General features: G+C 47.9%; 1 protein-coding gene across 2 annotated transcripts; it reads left to right on the forward strand.

Annotated features, from left to right (window-relative positions):
• The first annotated feature begins 554 nt into the window (after window positions 1-554).
• Window positions 555-16,930, forward strand: LOC146566376 (stromal interaction molecule 1-like). 2 transcript variants are annotated; one of them, XM_085290008.1, is made up of 14 exons: window positions 557-822; window positions 1,817-1,963; window positions 5,516-5,646; window positions 5,717-5,831; window positions 6,182-6,290; window positions 6,461-6,576; window positions 6,653-6,827; window positions 9,250-9,427; window positions 9,504-9,671; window positions 10,762-10,862; window positions 11,244-11,479; window positions 11,918-12,004; window positions 13,228-13,294; window positions 15,936-16,930. In XM_085290008.1, the coding sequence occupies exons 2-14, from the start codon at window positions 1,819-1,821 to the stop codon at window positions 16,381-16,383; spliced, it is 2,076 nt and encodes a 691-aa protein (XP_085146134.1). In that variant the 5' UTR covers window positions 557-822; window positions 1,817-1,818; the 3' UTR covers window positions 16,384-16,930. The 2 variants fall into 2 exon arrangements, with proteins under 2 accessions (XP_085146135.1, XP_085146134.1); XM_085290009.1 differs by lacking the exon at window positions 11,918-12,004 and having other exon boundaries at window positions 555-822.
• Window positions 16,931-19,055: the final 2,125 nt, after the last annotated feature.

Genomic DNA, 19,055 nt, shown 5'->3' on the forward strand with positions numbered 1-19,055 from the left:
GGAAGTGAAGCTGGTGCTGAGCCGACAGTCACAGAAGGATAAGAACTGAGTTCATCTCAGCTTAAATAACCTGCCACTTGTAGTATCAGCCAATCACATGACGGGCTCATTTTGCAGCGCAGACACGAGGTCAGAGGTGAATGTGCTGCACTCAGATGGCCTCCATAGACCAGTAGAGGAGCTTTACTGTCATGATGGCTACAACAGCATGTGTGATGATGTCAGATCAACATGGACCCTGACCTCCAGCAGCTCCTTGAATCCATGAAGGCTGAAAGCAGCTCCAGGCTGGTGATACTAGTGAAGTGTCAGCAGTGAAACAGGTTGCACTTTGACCTCTCAGGAAGCGTGAGGCTGTTTTCTGGGATCTGATTGGCCAAAAAGCTGCAGGTGAAGCTGACAGGGAGACGGAGATGAACCCTCTTCTTCTTTGGTCTCACTTGTATATTCAGCACTTTGGCGGAGTCTGCTTTCATTTCTGGTGTTCTGGTGACGCGTTATTTCGAGGTTACGCTTCCTGTCAGCACTGATGTGACCGCTGGGCGAGCTGCACTTCCTCTGACTGACCTCAGAGTGGCGCTGTCACCCTGCAGAAGCAACTGGGCGCTGCCTTTTGATTTAAAAAATATATGTATATCCTGAGGTTTTTGAATTCGGAGCTCTCTGTGGGTCCGTGAACGCGGCACAGGCGGATATCTTCGTGCTCTCAGCAACTGCAGTTTGTGGAGTTGGAGTCGGAGGGTGGAGGAGTGCGGAGCAGGCTGCGTGATTCTCTCTGTCCGGATCGATCACAGCTGATCAGATGGGATCGATGTGTTAGAGGTGCGTGGCGTTCACTTTCAGCTGATTTTAGTTGTTTGTGAAACTTTCGGGGTTTAAACCGAGCGGGTGGGAAACCGAACAGCTGTGTGACCTCTGACCCTTTTAAACAAACGTTAATTAAAGTTCTCGCGGGAAGCAGCATGTGATTGCTGAAGCGGCAAAGTATCGATAGATCAGCGATGGGGTCACGTGCTGCTGTGTTTAAAACGCGGCGAAAAAGACTAGCTCAGCTGAGAGAGATGAGCACCGGGCCGTGAACGCCTCCTCCTTAATCAAACTCAGCTTTGTGCGTAAAACGATCAGATCAATAATCCCAGTCCTCACGGGAGAAGCACAAACCAGGCTTCACCTAAAACAGCCTCGTGTGCTCCGTTTTAGCTGCCAAACCACAGCCAGATAAATCTTCTAAAAGTGGCCGAAATTTGAATGGAGTCTGGTCTGGTTGTATTTGAGCAGATGTGTATTATTATATATAGTATTATATAATAATGAATGTGTGGGAAACCAGCCCTCAGTGTGTATGTACAGTGTTTTTGTTTGATGAAAATAGAACCAGAAAGTAAGAAGTTCACTTGAATAAACGCAGTCCTAAATTAGCCAAATTGTCAGTTTCCCACTCAGTGCTGTTCTCCTAAAATACAAAGATTGGGAGTTTCAGAATAAAATCTAACGTGAACACAGTTTGAATGAAGTCTGGTGTTGTTTGCTAAGTGTGTGTTCACAGGCACTGTGGTGCTGTTTGACGAGACAATGTCAGCTTTCAGAACATTTCATTGTGGTGCAGCTGATTGGCTGAGGGACTGATTATCTGCATGAACAGGTGTTTCCCGAAAGCGCTCGTGTCTTCGCACCCCGGGACAGCAGCTGCTGGAGACTCGTTAGTTTACAGATCGATCCATGATGAACATGCACCATCCACTCACCTGTCAGCGGCTCATACTCAACCACGCGTTTCAGTTTTTATTCTGAAAGGCTTCTTCTGCTTCCTCCTCAGATATGGCGTGTGTGTGTGTGTGGCTGGCAGGTGTGTGTCTGCTGAGCATGCGTGTTGAGGCGCATCATGGATTGGATAGAAGCAGTGACTACGCCCACCCAGAGCAGCATCATCATCATGTGGTGTCCACCAGCGACACAACCTCAGGTATGAAGCACTCTTATGTTCATGTGTATATGAATGATGTCAGCCACCTCTTATTTAACTGTTTACAAAACAAACCTTTATTTTTTAAACAAACCGGGGATCCTGATTACTTGTCAAATTAAAAGACTTCCTGTACCATCTTAGGATGTTGTAGATTACATTCATTTTAAATTAAAGTGGCTCAAAATACTGTTATTAATTATGCTAGAAGTCATCGTGATGGCAGAAAAATCCTGAATCATTCCCAGTCCGTTATAATTAGCTTGCTAACTACTTGTTAATCATGTTAGCCGTTATCGTAGAGAGTAAATGTTAGTTGTACATCTTTGCTGGAGAAAATTAACATTGTTTGATGATTTTAATACAAGTAACATCATGGTGAGGTTAGATAGCTAGCTGTTAGATCGCTATTCCACTTAAAACTCGTAGCTGACCATACTAGAGATTTTGGATGAATTAGCCTACCTTATCTACTCAGGACAGTACGTTTATTACATCAGGTAGCTTTTAACCCTTGTAATGTCCTCTGGATTCCCATACACCTGGGGTCATTTGACCTGAGGACAACACAAGGGTTAATATGACTGGGTTAGCAAGCATGCTAGTGTAGCTAACATTAGCTAGAATAAAGATGGCTAATAATCCGTCCATGAGTCGACTCCTGTCCTAACTGACCAGGGCTTCATTAAATAACACCTGTTTTTTTCCAGGTCATACTAACTAATGCTAGCTTACTGGCTAATGCGAGAAAATTGCTTGATACCCAGCAAGGTTACCTTTGCTGCTAAATTGCTACCTGTTTTGCTAAGGTTAGTTCAAAATGCTAACTGAACCCAAATCAGTTTTTTTGTGCTTACATGACCTGAAACTCATGAGGTGTTTCCTGAGCTCAAGGCTATTGGCTCATGGACTTCCAATCAAGACTTCTCTTTTAGGGTCACCCCCTTGCTGGACATTAGAAAGCTTGCAGACACTGAAAAACTGGCTTCAATTTTCAGATGTGAAAGCTACGTCCATCTTTTATAAGCAGTCTGGACCTGCCCCTCTGCAGGTTTTCAGGATCAGGCCAATCATAAGAATGTGGGCTTTTAAGGAGGGGTGCCTTAAAGAGACGGGAGCTAAAGCAGCCAGTTTCAGACAGCAGATCTACAGATCTGAGAACAGGCCTGGTAACAAGCAGAATAAGCCCCCTCCATTTAAACAACTGCTTGTGGAGTTTGACGTGTCAGTGGTTGAGGTTTTCTCCGAGGGTCATGTCTAGTCTGACCAGAGGACAAACGATGATCTGCTGCTCGCTCTTCCGTTGGTCATGTAAAGCAGCGGCGTTCTGTCATCGTAGTATGAGATGTCTTCATCAAGCATTGGCAGTTATTCAGAGCCGTCTCCGGCATGCTGAGACAAGCCAGCACGCTGCAGTCAGTGTTTCAGGACAACACGAAGAGGCGAGAGTTATTTCACGGGCTGACAGAGGTGACGTGACGCTCAGCTATTGTTGCCAAAGACGGCGGCACTTCCTGTGTGCGGTCAGCGTGTTTGTGGGTGTTCTTCATAGGAACCAAACAGCAAGACGGTGTGTGTGTGTGTGTGTGTGTCTGTGTGTGTGTGTGTGTCTGTGTGTGTGTGTGTGTGTGTGTGTGTGTGTGTGTGTGTGTGCGCGCGTGCGTTGTCTCAGAGCTGTGCAGCACTGATAGCGTGGGAGCTAGCCGTTGGCAGCTCACCACAGCTTCCTGAAAATGACAAGCTAACAGTGTCAAAGGAAGCAGGGTGACAGATAGGCTCCGCCCACAGCCTGATCGCAGACAGGAAGTAGAGATGGTGAGGATGGAGGAGAACGTGCTCCGGTCCTATGAGAAAACTGAGAGCCTGAAGGTGTTTCAGCTCCACAGGCAGTGATGGTGGTAATAAGGCAGCTGTTACACTTAATGCGTTTGCAGAAGCTGTGCAGGATGCATGATGGGAAGTGTAGTGACTGTGTAACTTTGACTCGACCTCCATCCTCATTATTCCCAGTCATCCGAGTATTTCCGTCCTCACAGCTGCTCGTCTTAAGCCTCAGACGCCGGCGCTCTTCACCTCGTCCCGGTCTTCTTCTGTGGTGTCACTGCTAATGACAGAAAACCTGAGCTTGTGTGTCTGTGTGTGTGTGTCTGTGTGTGTGGCAGTGTGTGTGTGTCCTCACAAGTGACTGTTGGTTCTCACAAGTATAGTAAAATGCAGATTTCGGTCCTCACAAAGATGAGGGGGGACACACACACACACACACTGACACACACACTGACACACACAGACAAACACACACACACACTGAAACACACACACACACTGACACACACACTGACACACACACACACTGAAACACACACTGACACACACAGACAAACACACACACACACACACACTGAAAGACACACACACTGAAACACACACACACTGACAAACACACACACACACACTGACACACACACACACACACACTGAAAGACACACACACTGAAAGACACACACACTGACACACACACACACACACACTGACACACACACACACTGACAAACACACACACACACACACACACACACACTGACACACACACACACTGACAAACACACACACACACACACACACACACTGACACACAGACACACACACACACACACTGACACACACACACACACTGACACACACACACACTGACACACAGACACACACACACACACACACTGACACACACACACTGACACACACACACACTGACACACACACACACACACACACACACACTGACACACACACACAGACACACACACACACACACTGACACACACACACACACACACACTGACACACACACACACTGACAAACACACACACACAGACACACACACACACACACACACACACACACACACACACAGACTCTCGGAGGCTGAAATGACCAAATGCAGTCATGAACTTTTCACTGCTGTCATGTTTGGTGACGATCAGACGCTAGCTGCTAGCAGAGGCTAACAGGAAGTGAGTGTGGCACTTTCAGTTGCTCCCTACTTCCTCGTAGTCGTCGTTCATGTGAACATGAGTTGTTGTGTGATGTTGTTTGGTGGAAACAGAAAGAATAATGAATCACAGACGGAGATGAAACAGCCACAGAGCCTGAAACTGTTACAGAAAGACTGAAAGTAGATTTAAAGGCAGACCTAAAATAACTTCCTGCGGGACGCGTCTCCGTTCTGTGACCCAAACAAAGATGGCAGGTGCGAGCGATGAGTGTTTACTCTTCGTGCAGCTGTCTCTGGCTGCGTGTGGCGTGGTCACTCTAGAGCTGAACTGAAACCAGGACAGGAAGTCACACGTGGATGATACCTGAGCAGCAGGAGGTCAGTCAGAGACGTTGTGTGCCTGCAAAGATGGAGGGAAACGTTTTTACAGGCTCATTTTAATAAAGTGTCACTCGATGTTGTGTTTGACCCCCGATGACCTCTGACCACCGCAACAGCACGCACGGTGGGCGGGGATTGTCCCGGCTGTGACTCAGTGACGGATGTTTCCTCTCGTAGATCTGTGCGCGATAGACCAGCAGCTCTGCGAGGACGAGAACTCTCTGCTGAGCTTCGAGGCGATCCGCAGCATCCACAAGCTGATGGACGACGACGCCGACGGCACGGTGGACGCGACCGAGACGGACGAGGTGAGACACGAGGCTCCGAAAGCTTCACGCGTGCACGCGGGCTCAGACTCTAACTGTGAGCTGCTCTCAGTTTCTCAGGGAGGATCTGAAGGATCACAACCCCAAAGCCAAACACAGCAGCTTCCACCGAGCCGACGCCCACATCAGCGTGGAGGACATGTGGAACGCCTGGAAGGGCTCCGAAGGTGGGTGTGAGCGAAGGAGCACCATCACCTCCCCTCCAACCAGGCTCGAGCACACGCGCACACCAGCACACGCGCCAGTTAAAGATGTGCGGTGTACTTCCCTCTCTGACCCCATCAAAATAAAAGCTGCAGTTAAAATCAGCAGGTGTGAAGGCAGACAGGAAACGAATTGGGGAAAAAAAGCTGCCTCGACTTCCTGCTCAGTTTGTCAGCAACAAAAACGCAACGTTTGTCAAACTCTATTTTTGGAGGAGAGGCTGGAGTTAAAGCCGCCATCACTCGGCGACGCTGACAGTTTCCTGTTTGTTTACACATGCCGGCTGCTTCAGGTGTGTTTACTGTGTTTTCAGTCTACAACTGGACGGTGCAGCAGGTGGAGGACTGGCTTGCCAGCGTCGAGCTGCGTCAGTACAGAGAAAGCTTCAGGAGACACCAGCTGGACGGCCAAGCGCTGCCCAGGTAACCATGACGATCTTTATTTAACACAGACGCTCGCCGTGAGTCAGCAGTAACACGGAGACACTGATCCTGACCCGTCCTCAGCTGCGAGGTCACAAAGTTCAGCACGTTTTAGTGTAAACATTCAGAGCGCGATGTGTGTGTCTGCTGTGTGTTTCCACTTCCTGCAGGTTGGCGGTGAAGAACGCGACCCTGACCGTGTCCGTGCTGAAGATTTTAGACCGGAGTCACGCTCAGAAGCTGCAGCTCAAAGCTCTCGACATCGTGCTGTTCGGGCCGCCGCCAGGTGTGTGTGCACCAACGTGTGCATGTGCGCGTGTTTCTGCGCGTGCTGCTGGTGTGTAATGTCTGTGTGTCTGCAGGCCAGCAGAGCCGCTGGAAGGACCTGGTGCTGGGTCTGTCCATCCTGATGGCGCTTGGCGGCTGCTGGTTCGCCTACGCCCAGACCCGGAAGTCCAGAGACGACCTGGGGAAGCTGGTGAAGGACCTGGAGAGCCTGCAGAGGGCGGAGCAAAGCCTGCTCGACCTGCAGGAGAAGTACGTCCTCCAGCACCACGCCCACACTCAGCTGATGGTCTATAGACTGTATATAAAAGATGGTAGCAGGCAACATTAGCATTTTAGCCACCATGTTGTGTTTTGGGGGGGGGGGGGTTGTGACAAGAGGGTGGAGTTACAGACTGTACGCAGGTACCTGCTGACCTGTAACATCCAATTAAAATCCTTCCTCTAAACCAGGGGTGTCCAACTGCAGGCCTCGGGGGCCGGTGTCCTGCAGGTTTTAGATCTCACCCTGGGTCAGCACTCCTGAATCACATGATTAGTTCGTTACCAGGCCTCTGGAGAACGTCAAGACATGTTTTCATTTAGCCCTTTAAATCAGCTGTGTTGGATCAAGGACACATCTAAACCCTGCAGGACACCGGCCCTCGAGGCCTGCAGTTGGACACCCCTGCTCTAAACCGTTAACTGAACAGCAGCCACGTTATGGGTTTATTTGACAGCACAAAGATGGCCCAGAGGACCAGAGGTGAACTAGCACGCAGCTAGCAGCTGCAGCCTGTCATCAAACAGGCCACGCCCCCAGCAGTGGCTCTGTGTTTTGGCAGGTTGTTTAAAAAAGTCCAGAGAAAAAACAGAGCAGCTCGTTTTATTATAACTGTGACAGCACAAGGAAGCAACCTGTGTGTGTGTGTGTGTGTGTGTGTGTGTGTGTGTGTGTGTGTGTGTGTGTGTGTGGACAGCCTCTGCAGAGGTGTCCTGTCTGAAGTCCTTTTATGGGCATGAGTGCCCAGCAGCTCACTCTGCGCACGCGCACACACACACACACACACACACACATGCTGTAACAGCGATCACATTGCAGATCAAAGTGATAGCGTTGCCATGGCAGCAAGCAGTTATCTTGATAGTAATCGTGTGTTTGTTTTATAAAGTCAGCTGCTCTCCACACGCTGCAGACTCCAGCTGTTCCTTATAAAGCTCCAGATGTTTGCAGGTCTGGACCTTCTTCACGAGACAGACGAACTTCCTGTGTGGATGCAGCGACGCGTTCGCTGGCCGTGGTTCTCGGTGACGTTGCTCCTGCTCACTGTGTGCTCTCACTAGTCTCACTAGTGGACGACTCGCACAGTCTCTCATAGAGCCGGGGGGGCTGTGAAGCACAGCCAACCCCACGCCCTCCAACATGCAGCTGCTCCTCCTTGATCCTGGTTCTGCTGTTCGTGTTAAAGAGGAGTTCTTCCTCCCCCCTGTCTCTGATTGCTTCTCAGAAGGGGCTTCAGAGCACACTCACACTGTCATTATCCTCACTGCTCCTGTGTGAGCTTATACCAGGAGTTAAAACACACACAGCTGTTATTACTGTTGTTGCTACTTTTACACACTCAGCTGATCTGCTGGGATCAATTGAAGCATCGGCTCTGTTTCCTGTCTGAAATCCCCCAGCTGCTGTCTGTTTGTCCTCTCTCCAAAAATAGCCCCCCCCCCCCAACACACACACACTGACACACACACACACACACACACACACACACACACACACACACGTCTCCTCAGGTGGAAGAACAGCGCCTCCTGCTGCCATCAGTGATAACTGAAGGCCAGCAGCTTCTTTGTGTTGCTGCGCTGGCATGCAGAAGTCATCAGTCACATGACAGGAAGTCAAGCTTCTTAATTGTGAACATTTTCCAGATTCTATTTATTTTTTTTATGACTAAACAGTAAAATGAGTAAGAAATTCCACAGGTTAATCATCAATAAAAGTCAATAAGGAAATGGGTCGGTTAGGAAATAGTAGAGTAGGAATAAAAACAGTTTCATTCTAAAAGTTCAGCGCTCTGAACCTGCTGACCTCACTTCCTGTGCTAACAGGAAATGCTGATCTCCTTCATAACGACGTGGCTGTGGGGCCGTGAGGAGAGTCAGATGTGAGCTTCAGCAAATCTGCGACATGCAGACATGAAGTTTCAGTTTCTTCAGTTTTTATTTGGGATTTTTGCCATTTCTGTGAGGGACCATCAAAGTTACCCTTCATCAGAGCCTCTGCTCCAGCTCCTCACAGCTGCAGGCTGCCCTCAGTTTGTGGGCTCGACACACTGAGAACATCGTCAAAGTCCAACTTCTTCCACTGATCCAGGAGCAGTTTGGTGACAGCCTGTGAGTTTTCCAATCTGCTGGAGCTCCTGTCCCACAGCATAGCCACAAGTATCATTATTATTAAATTAATGTTTTGCAAACTCCCAGATCTGAATCTGATCCAGAACGTGTTGTCGTTGCATGAGAAGCCAGCTAACCTCAGCTGAGCCTTTCAGGTTGGCGTGTTTTGACGATTCTTAAACATCATTCGAACGCTCATCTCCGTAAATGTCTTTGACTCTGTGGAAATGGGACACGGGTGGAAAGTGGTGACGCCGTTTTAACCCGACGTGTTGCTGCTCTCGTTGTTTTTTCATGGCAGGCTGCAGCAGGCTCAAGAGGAGCAGCGCTGCGTCCAGGTGGAGAAGGTGAAGGTGGAGGAGGAGCTGAGGAACGAGATCAACTCGGCCAAGGAGGAAGCTCTGCGGCTTCGTGAGCTGCGAGAGGGAAACAAGAACGAGCGGAGCCGGCAGAAATATGCCGAGGAGGAGCTGGAGCAGGTGGGGCCGTTTAAAACACCGCCCGTCCGTCCCTCCATCAATTCATCGGCTCATCTTTGTTCTGTGTTCACCGCAGGTCCGCAAGGTGCTGAAAAAGGCAGAGCGGGAGCTGGAGTCACGAGTCCACTGGACCCCGCCGGAGGCGCTGCAGAAGTGGCTGCAGCTGACGCACGAAATCGAAGTTCAGTATTACAACATCAAGAAACAGAGCGCTGAGCGGCAGCTGCTACAGGCCAGAGAGGGGGTGAGTGAAGCAAAGATAATTGGCTTAAATTTAACGTTTCTCTGATGGACGTCTCTCAGGGACACTTCCTGCTGTGGAAAATGGCCAAAAAGCAACTTTCCAGAAAGCAAAAACCATCCCTGAGCCCCTTCAAGGTCGTCTCCAGGACCTCTGGAGCTGCTTCTACTTTCAGATCTGTCTGGAAGACCTGCTCTGATGTCCTGCAAACATCAAATTCTTAGTCAGCAAGTGTCCAAACCTGACAAACCTGTTGGTGTCCTCTGGGTCGTTCATGGTGAGTTCATCAGTCAGGGAGAGACGGGGACATCCTGATGCATGAGGGAAGCGGTCAAGCCCACTGATGCCTTTCAAGAAAAGCTGGAGCTGACTCGTCCAAATTTCGTTTTATACAGAAACAGGGCCTGAGCAGAAACACAGGACTTTAATAAGTCTGAAAGTGGATATTTACGAGTGTAATACAAACCAAAATTTTGTATCATGTTTGGTTTAGACGCACTATGAGAGCTGAAAGCGGAAGTCGTCCAGGCTCTTTAGTCTGGTTTGACAGTGTGTTTCCTGCAGCAAAATCCTTCATTATCCTCAAATACTTCCTGGAAAATAGTTATAGTTAATTAGTTATTAGTTAAAAATAGTTGGGGGCTTATCCGGGATTGAGCCAACAGTTTACAACATGCATTTAGCTTTCTTTCCTAAACGGGAGCTGAGGTGACTACTGTGGAAGTCCTGACTGATAAAGAGTTGATGTCAAATATTCAAGCTGAGGGTCACTGTTGAGACTCTGGAAGAGGTCAGAGCGGGACTTCCATGGGGAGATGGCCTTGAATGCACCTCACGCATGATACAGGAACCATATCGGGATCCTCATCATTTCTACATTTTGTCATTTTGATGTTATCCTGACTGTGAGATAAACAAGCTAAAGCACACATGATGAAGACGCTGTCATGAGATTTGAGCTAAGATTTATAGATTTGTAGGAGCAGCACCGTAAACTGCACAGAATCGATATATTCTGATATTGGTTTACCATTACGGTGAGAAAAAACACACACTAACATTGATGATGATGATGATGAGGCTGGTGTTTCAGGCAGAGAAGATCAAGAAGAAGAGGAGTTCTCTGTTCGGCACGTTTCACGTGGCTCACAGCTCCTCGCTGGATGACGTCGATCACAAGATCCTCTCCGCCAAGTGAGTAAGCGCAAAGCCTGCAGTTCCTCTGATGTCCAGCGGAGGCAGCAGTGAGTCGGTGCTCATAGACTCCCATGTTAAACTTTACAGCAGAAACAAACATGCTTGCAGCCTGATACACAAACTGTTTGGTCTATGTAGATTATTTTTCTAAATAACCTGTTTTAAATTAAATTAAGGCTTAGAATTGGCATTTGGAGGGGCGTGGCCTGCTTGATGGACAGGTGACTGTGGAGTCCCTGAACTATTCTTTCTGTATAAATATTCCTGTTTCTTTCCTCTGTGCTCACTCTGTGGGACATATATTTGCTGATGCGTCCTGTTACACGCGCACCTGTGTTACCTGCACAGGTAGCTTATTTTGCTTCTCTTCCTCCTCAGACAGGCCCTGGCTGAGGTGACAGCGGCGCTGCGGGAGAAGCTGCACCGCTGGCAGCAGATCGAGTCTCTGACGGGCTTCTGTTTGGTCACCAATCCAGGCCTCGGTGCGCTAGCCACCGCCCTCAACCTGGACCCGTCCTTCCTCGGGCTGCGACCTCCGACCCCTCAGCACCTTCTCCTTTCTGATGACCTAGATGACATGGACGAGGACATCCTTTCTCCGGGGACGCTGCAGTGTAAGTCTGCTCTGTGACGTCATCACAGTAACCCTGAGTCAGTTTAACTAGCAGTTGGAAAGTCGGCTGTGATCCTGAGTTAGCTTAGTTAAGCTAACTCAGGATCACTTTGATGGCTCTTAACCTGCTGCCTTTTGCAGATCAGCTGATCTCTACACTCAGAACAAAGATTTGGATGTTCTGATTCATACACTTTTGCTCTCTGATCATTTCGTTAGAATGAAATCTTAAGGTGAAGTCCTGAATTAAGAACAGTGGAACTTTCCTTCAACTCTTCTTCTTCTTCAGAGTCACATGATGCAACAAAAACACAAACCCTAAACTTCAGAGTTAATCATTACTTACCTTCTCTCAGCTCACCTGTGGTCCCCTCTCTGTCTCCGCCTCCTCCTCTGATTGGTCTTATTTTCTTGCCGTCTCTTGATTGGCTCCTTCCAGACGCAGCGTGGCAGATGGACCGGCGAGTCAGCGACCTCTGGCCCCTGAGTGGCATCGCAGACACCCAGTCAGCGTGGAAACAATCCGGTTGGCCTCACCCCTTCCTTAGCCTTCCTCTCTTCTGATTGGTTCATACCTCTGTACAAACCCAACCAATCAGCACCTAAAACACATTTAAGATCCTTTAAAGCATTTCAAAGGAAACCTGATCAGAGGAAAAATTCAGAATAATTTTTCTTCATTCCTGCAAAGTCTGAATAATCTTTTTCAATCAGACACAGAGGTATTGATCAGTCGTGCAAAGACGTTCACATGAACACAGATTCTTTTTCTTTGAAGTGCATTTTACTATAGAAAGTTTTCCTTTAATCAAGGAAGTTAGATCCTTGATTAAATGTCAGAATATTAAACAGTTTGACTGCGTAACACACGGGAGCTGCTGCCTGTTCCACCTGAAACTGATGTTACAATGTAACTATAGGCACGAATGTAACTATAGGGGTATGATTGTAGCTGAAATACAGTTTGTGCACGCAGCAATAAAGTTTGTTCACTCAAAGTAAGCTTTTCTTCGCTCAAAATAAATTTTTCCTCAAAATGCAACACTTGCACCTGCAATTGTTTTATGTGCGCTCAGAATAGTGGCACAAAAATAAGGCCTTACTAAATGGGCAACATTAATATTCAGATTTGAATCTGAATATTTTTTAACTTCTTTTAAAATCGGTAAGTTTATTACGTTTGGCACTAATGATTTTTAGTTACTGTGTCAAAATATTAAACCGGGTCAGTGTCCCTGTGAACGCCTCGTCGAGTGTTTCTCTTCTTCCTCCTCATCTTCTTCCTCCCCGTGTGGTTGGACATTCAAACTTCAGTTTGTTCTTCTGCTTTTTCTCTGAAGTCCCGGAGCCCTCACTTCATTTTAATAACCTGCTTCTGCCTCTTCCTTTCACTAACATCCACTTTAATAGCAGCTGATGTTTTGTAACTCGGCTGGACTGTGACGTCAGTTCATGCAGCAAAAGCTTGAAAAACACAAAGAAAATCGCTTGTAGAAAAATAAAATGAGCTCAGGTTGAACGACAGAAGAGCTCAAAGAAGAAACATGAAAAATGTTCTGAAAGCTGAAGAAAACACCGGATTTTATTTTGAAGGTTTGGCTGCTAAATTTCAAAATACAAGCACATTTTTCTGCCTTTTCTTTGACCCTTTTTAGTTTAAAACTGCTTTCTTCTATTTGTGAGCTGAATTTATTTTGGTTTCCAAAATAAGAGTCTCATTTGTAACTCTACACTCTCTTTGTCCTGCAGCTCAGAGTGTGATGCCCCTGCGACAGAGGATCGGAGACCCCGCCCTGAACACTTTCAGCTCTCAGAGGTTGGTTGAAGGGCGGAGCTTGGTTCCACAGGAAGGACGTGACCCGTTCACATCGTGCCGCCCTCCCAGCGGCCGGCAGAATCGCAGCCGCTCCATTGGCCACCTGGAGTTCCCCCCTGTGCCTCCCCCTTCTCTCTCCTCCGCCCTGTCTCACCCCTCCCTCAGCCCCACCTCCTCTTCTCACCCCCCCACCTTCTCCTGCTCTCCTCCACCTTCTGACTCTTCTTCATGCGCTGAGGGCACCGCCCACTTTTCTGCTCTGTTCCTCCGTTCTTCCCATTTCCACTCTGCGGAGGCGACGTCCAGCCTCCCGCCTGGAGGGGGCGCTGTGACAAGTCAAGCGCAGCGCTGTCGCTCCAGCAGCTTCCGGTATTTTTCTCTGTATGACTGTTTTCCAAACCTGATGCACTAACGAGACCGAAGCAGTCGAATCAGTGGGCCTCGCTCGGTTTGAGATAATTTATGAGACTCGCCGGTTCGAGTTCAAGTTTTAGTTTGAATTCTCAGGTGGTCAAAAGTGAAGGACATGCAGAGGGCTGTTGTGAGCAGGCCTGCAGGTGATCTGTGGGGACGCCTAAAGGGAGCAGGTGATAGAAGAAGGGAAAGTTGTCAAAGTATATTAGAGTTTGGAATCCATCGTATTGGGAGGTTCAGGAGGAACCACATGGACGCCGTCCTGGCTGTAGAACAGTGAAGCTTCTCTTTAACCTCGTGGTTCTTCTGGCCGTGTTGCAGGTGTCTGCAAGTACAGCCTGCTTCTGTTTAGGGGACTCGGTGAAGGTGTTCAGATGTACCTCAGGTGGTGTTCAAAGCTGTGAAGTTGACATGTGACCAGATTGGAGCTTTGTCTGTATTTCTGGTCAAAAGCAGCTGCTGCTGGACCAGATGTGGTTCACTCGACTTGGTCAGAGTGTAGTCCTCAGCACCTGCTGGAGCGCTTTCTTTCAGAGTTTAAAGTATAGTAGTGCTCAGGGTCGACAGTAATTGAAAGTTGTTGAACCCTGGAAAGGTTGTTAGGCCATCCAGTCGATGTGTTTGTGGACTTGCTGAGGACTTGCGAGCTCACCTGGTGTGACCAGAGTGTCCACACCTTTGGAAAATGCTGGGGTTGCCTGTTGTATTCAGCCCTGTGACGTTTATCGACTGGAGCTCAAAGCGTAGGTCGTCCTTTTAGGAACTTTAGAACCGTGTTTCTGTTTGAGAAACCAAGTTATGCTTAAGTATCTCCAGATTTTAAGTTGTCTTTTGTTTTTTCTTTTTTTTATATGGTGGAATAGTCGTCTGGGTTGGAGGAGTGTTGTTGCCCCAAGCACTGACAACAGATTGGAAGGTGGAGGTGAGGTGGACCTTTGGATTGTTTAGTCCCATCAGTTTTGTGGGAACTGGACGATGGCAAAGAGAGAACTGTGGGAGAACATGAAGCTGGTTGATCTGTGTTTCTACCCTCTGCAGCTGAAGGCTGGTCACTAGGCTCTTGATGCAAACATGGATATAATCCTTCAACAGAACCCTTTGTTATTTATTTATTTATTATTTATTACCCTTTGTTCATAGTTGCTTCAAACACTGGCCTCAAAGGTGCTGTGAGATTACTCCAGCAAGCAGTGCACCAGTTGGTGGTCTTTGGTTGTCAGGTTGCTGATTGTCTCGACTGGTGTATGTGCGCCTTTTGTTGAAGATGTTTAGAAGCTTTAACATGTTGAGTGGAGCCACTGCTCCTTTAGATGTTGGGATTGATTCATCAGGATGTCTGTTTGGTGTCTTATTCCCAACGATCCCGGGAAAACGTTGCTGCCTTCGTGGCCCAACCTCAGATAAATGGATGAAGACTCTTAAATGTTTTGAATTTAATTTTAGGATCTTCTACGGGCGTTCTTTAGTTCTTAGAGTTAGTATCCAAGAGTTTTGAGGACTTTCTCTGAATTTGTTTCCTTTGACTGATTTCCTTCCAAACCTCAACAGTTCAGGTTGAGAGTTTAGGTAAGAAGAGATCAGGGGTGCTTAAAGAGAAAGCTTTTGATGAATGAGGCCCAATGTTTCACTGTTTCCTGCAGAGTTTCCTACTCTGTTATTAACATTTATGTTCTTTCCGGTTGTATCTTTCAGGGTCTCTGTGGTTTGCTGTTTCCCTCTAACTTTGCCTTTACCTTCTACTTAACAGAAAACATCCTCATTCAAAGCTTCTGCTTTACGAACTCGTTATTTTCCTGCTCTGCAGTAATAAATGCACGAGTCAGTCGTTTCTGTGTCGGCGCCACGTTTCCACCAGTCCGAGAACCAGTCATTACATATGAACACGTAGCAGGAGGCGGTTTCTTCTGTTCATCGTCCATGTTTCTAATAAGACTGCAGCGATTCAGACACGAGCGCACATGTTTACAGCTGACAGCTAAGTTACGGCAGGCGGTCACCGATGTGTCGACCATGACTGCAGCGGTCTGTGTACTCAGTTATTCCAGCCATGGCTGTCAAACTGCAGCTCAGAGGTGGATTCTGATTTTTAAAAATGGTGGCTAAGAAGCTCGAGCAGTCGACCAATCATCTGCAGCTTCACCGAGACGCTCTGTCACCAGCGTCTCGGTGAAGAGTCTCAGCAGTCGTGACGTTCACGCAAACCATCGTTTCTGATTTTCTCTTTCAGGGACATCATGAACCGCTCAGACTCTGACTCCGCCCTCCCGCAGTCTCACAGCGACCCCCGAGGTCAGCACAGCTCAAAGTCCTCCCTCCTGACGTCCAGGCTCCACCCACTGCAGGACCCGGGCTCCAGGCTGGGTATGGGAGGTGGAGGAGGAGGTCTAGAGAAGAGCTCCAGCCTCGGGGAGCTGAGGGGCATCTCTGCTTCCGTCCTCGCCTCCGCCTGCTCCACTCGCTCCCTCTGCATCACATCGGACGCTACAGACGGAACCGCCGTCTTCTCGTCGTCCACCTCTTCCAGCTCATCAGGTAGCGCCCGGGGGGCGGGGCTCCAGGTTCCCACCAGAAAGGGCGGCACGGAGGAAGACGCCGGCGAGGATAGCGAGTCGTCCGGCAGCCGAAGGAGAAACGCCTTTAACAAGCTCTTCAAGAAGAAACATGGACGTTACTGAGCATCACGCCAGGAACCCAAACGCTTTACGCTGCCGCTGGTTTCCCTTGTTTGATCGTGTCTCTGCATGACAGCGAAGATCAGACCTTACATACCACCAAAGAAAAGACGAGGAGGAGCCGAAACAGGGACGACCAGACCAACCATCAGCCCCAGTCCAGCAAACTAACACCAACATCGGCTCCCAGAGTATTTAAATGCTGTTGTAGTGGTACTTTTACTGCAGTGAAGGACTTCACTGCAGGAACTGCATCCTGTGTAAAAAGCTGTTTGTGAGTTGATGACATTATTGTCATGTTTTCACGATGTTACCAAAGAAATATCACGGTTTTGTTTTTTCCTCTGAAAGTGCCTCAGAAGTCCAAAATCTGCTGTGAGGCAGACTGTGGTTTGTGATGAAGATGCCCCAGAGCACTGCAGTGACTGAGCCTCACCTGTACGGAGGCCTGAAGCTGCCAGACTAAACAGAGTCATGTAAACAGCTCAGTGAATAGAATATTTCTGCCTTTAAATGTACCAAAAATAATAAATGTTGTGGTCTTAAAGGACATCTGCTGGTTCTCTGGGAGCGTTCACACCTGCGTCTGTACAGCCTGTTTAAATGAAGCTGGTTGTCAATTTGGAGTCATAAATGACCTTTAGAATAACTTTGAATCATTCCTGATGTAGTCTTTTATCTACTGATAACATACAAACGGGTTATTTTCTGCTAACAGCATTTATTATTTCAGCTTATTTCATTTTTTCTCATTGTTGTGGAAGAACATGAAAATGAGTGCAAACACCTTTAATAATCTATTAATCCATTTATAATTTTTGCCTCATAACTTTTGCACTGTCCACTTCCTGCTGTGACAAAACAAATTTCCCACGTGTGGGACTAATAAAGGTTATCTTATCTTATCAGTTCACTGATCTGAGGCACAGGCGAGTGTTTAACCAGCAGGGGGCAGCACAGAGCACAGCCTGTACAGAAGCATTAGACTTTCCAAAGGCTACGATTTACAGGTGTTTCCTAAATGCATCAAATGGCCACCGGATGATTTTGGAGGGAGAAAGTTTTCACAGGTCAAGGTTCCACCTTCAATGATGCCAGACATGTTGGTGTTCTGATTAAAGATGGCAGCATGACCGCCTTTAACAACCAGCCAATAGGAAAGCAGCTTGAAATGACGCTCTGCCCAATGGAAGTCAAATGTTTAAAATTAAAGATGGAAACAGGAATCTTTGGTTTATTTGTGCTGGCAGACTGTATGATTGGTCGTCCAGCTGTTACCATGACAACACCTAGGATGATACAGAAAGGGTCCAAAACATCAGTGCGTTCATAGGAGCAAAGCCTGTGACTAGTTTCTCCATACAGGAAGTGCCTTGAAGCTGTCATCACCAACAACTCGTCAGTTCTCATCACCTCGCACGCTTTGTATTGTGAGGTAAAGACTCCACAAGAACACAGAGAAAACCCAAACAATCAGATGATGTCCCACGATTAAGCGCTGGGCGACAGTAGGAGGGGAAAACTCCAGCAGAACCAGGCTCAGGGAGGGAAGGCCCTCTGCCGGGTGGGGTGAGGGGAGGAAGACAGGACGCTGAGGAGGATGATAATGATTCAATGCAGAGAGGTGTATGTGTCGATGGTGAGAAGGCGGTGTGGGAGGAAGAGGGTGTCTTCTTCAGGGAGGTTCTAGAGAGCTAAGACGTCTTTGACGTCCTAAAAGAAGAAGTCCTCCTCCGTCATGACGCTCTGCTGTTTCATTATTCATTCTTTTCATTACCGAGGGTTTGTAAAAGTGTGGCAGAGGGCTCCCAGCATATCCACACCACTGACCCCAGGTTTACTGTGTTTACCACAGCGCGGCGCTCGCTAACCTTTAGTCTGATCACCAGAGTGCTGCACAGACATGTATTCACTGAGGAGGACCTCGAGTTCTTCATCAGTGCATCGGATGCAGACCAGGAGGCCGCAGGTCAGTGAACGCCTCGTGTTCTCGGGGGTTGGATTTGAAACGTCTGCGCTTTCTGTTGTAACGACGGAGGTTTTGAGGTTGAGTAACTTCTCTTTGGTCACATTTCCGCAAGCGTCTCTTTCACCTTATAAGGTCTCCTCCTTCATAAAACTTCTTCCTGTCTGCTTCACCCCTCCCCTCCAACCACGTCCTGTGTCTCAGTGCTCAAACCGCCAAAGCTGATTGGTCTGAAGATACGGTGACATGCAGTGAAAACAACACTGTAGTAAGTGTGATGTTGAGGCCTTTGTTGTTCGTCCTGAACATGAAAACACGGTTTCATATGCCTGGATGGCAGCTGCAGGAGGAAACGAGTCCTCTTTGAAAAAAATCCTGTCAGAGCATCTTCCTCTCTGCTCCACCCTCAGCTTCACCACAGGCGTGGGTTTCTCTTGTGATGCAAAGAGCTCAGGAAGCACTGCTGAAACAAAAAAGGAGAAATGAGAGAAGAAATATCTGCTCGAGTGACCCAACTTCCTCTCAGAGCCGAGGAGACATCCTGCAGCTTCCTCTGTTTACACAAAAATACAGGCTGTGGTCGACAAACTGACACAAACATGCTAAAAATATGAATAAATATCAGTCAGAGATGGAACATTATTATTGGTGTTTCTTTTCTTAAAGGCTGAAATTATTGATGAAATTCAATATTGTAAACAGTGAATAA

The sequence above is a fragment of the Mchenga conophoros genome, linkage group LG10 (assembly GCF_057382185.1).
Source record: "Mchenga conophoros isolate Kocher_MC1m ecotype Shallow Benthic linkage group LG10, M_conophoros_male_GT1.1, whole genome shotgun sequence".
NCBI classification, from domain to species: domain Eukaryota; kingdom Metazoa; phylum Chordata; class Actinopteri; order Cichliformes; family Cichlidae; genus Mchenga; species Mchenga conophoros.